Source organism: Apis dorsata, unplaced genomic scaffold (assembly GCF_000469605.1).
Source record: "Apis dorsata unplaced genomic scaffold, Apis dorsata 1.3 scaffold_217, whole genome shotgun sequence".
NCBI lineage: Eukaryota > Metazoa > Arthropoda > Insecta > Hymenoptera > Apidae > Apis > Apis dorsata.
The window spans coordinates 369,541-370,035 of record NW_006263500.1 but is presented as its reverse complement, the minus strand read 5'-3'; the positions used below and the strand labels follow the sequence as shown (position 1 = coordinate 370,035).

Genomic DNA, 495 nt, shown 5'->3' with positions numbered 1-495 from the left:
TGAAAAATGTTACTGCACTGGTTAAATGACTCGAACTCCATTCCTAAAATATGAATGAATTACGTCTTAAAGTTTTGTATATTTATTTAAATCATTTAATTTAATAATAATTTTAATAATTGTAGTACCATAATAACGTAATATCCAAGGAGACATATGTTTAACATGCAGCCTAAAAACTCCACGAATGACACTTGTTGAAGTGCTTTCTCTGTAAGCGCTAAAAATCTAGAATATAATTTAATATTTTGTAGCGATAAAACTCAATTCGATTACAACTTAACTAGTAAATTTTTAAAACCCAATATTCTAATTTTTTAATTTTAGTAAAAAATAAAATTCGAATTTCAAATTTAACTATTTAAAATTTGAATTTTGACGCGTAAAATAATTAGATTTCAAAATAAAATTTTATTTTTTAATATTTTTAATCACAGGATTCGTACACACTTCAATATTCGAACATGTTGATTCACGATGCTTGCGATTCTGCTG

The 495-nt window shown here is 24.6% G+C and overlaps 1 protein-coding gene across 1 annotated transcript in view; it reads right to left on the bottom strand.

The window, feature by feature from the left end:
- Positions 1 to 4: 4 nt before the first annotated feature.
- LOC102681593 overlaps positions 5 to 495 on the bottom strand; it is a gene marked incomplete at its 3' end in the record, with an annotated part of 1,540 nt that continues 1,049 nt past the window's right edge. The window contains exons 2-4 of the mRNA XM_031510203.1: positions 451 to 494; positions 129 to 228; positions 5 to 43 (exon numbers count right to left, since the gene is read on the bottom strand). Coding sequence (XP_031366063.1) covers positions 5 to 43; positions 129 to 228; positions 451 to 494 — 183 coding nt within the window. The remainder of the gene's footprint in view (positions 44 to 128; positions 229 to 450; position 495) is intronic.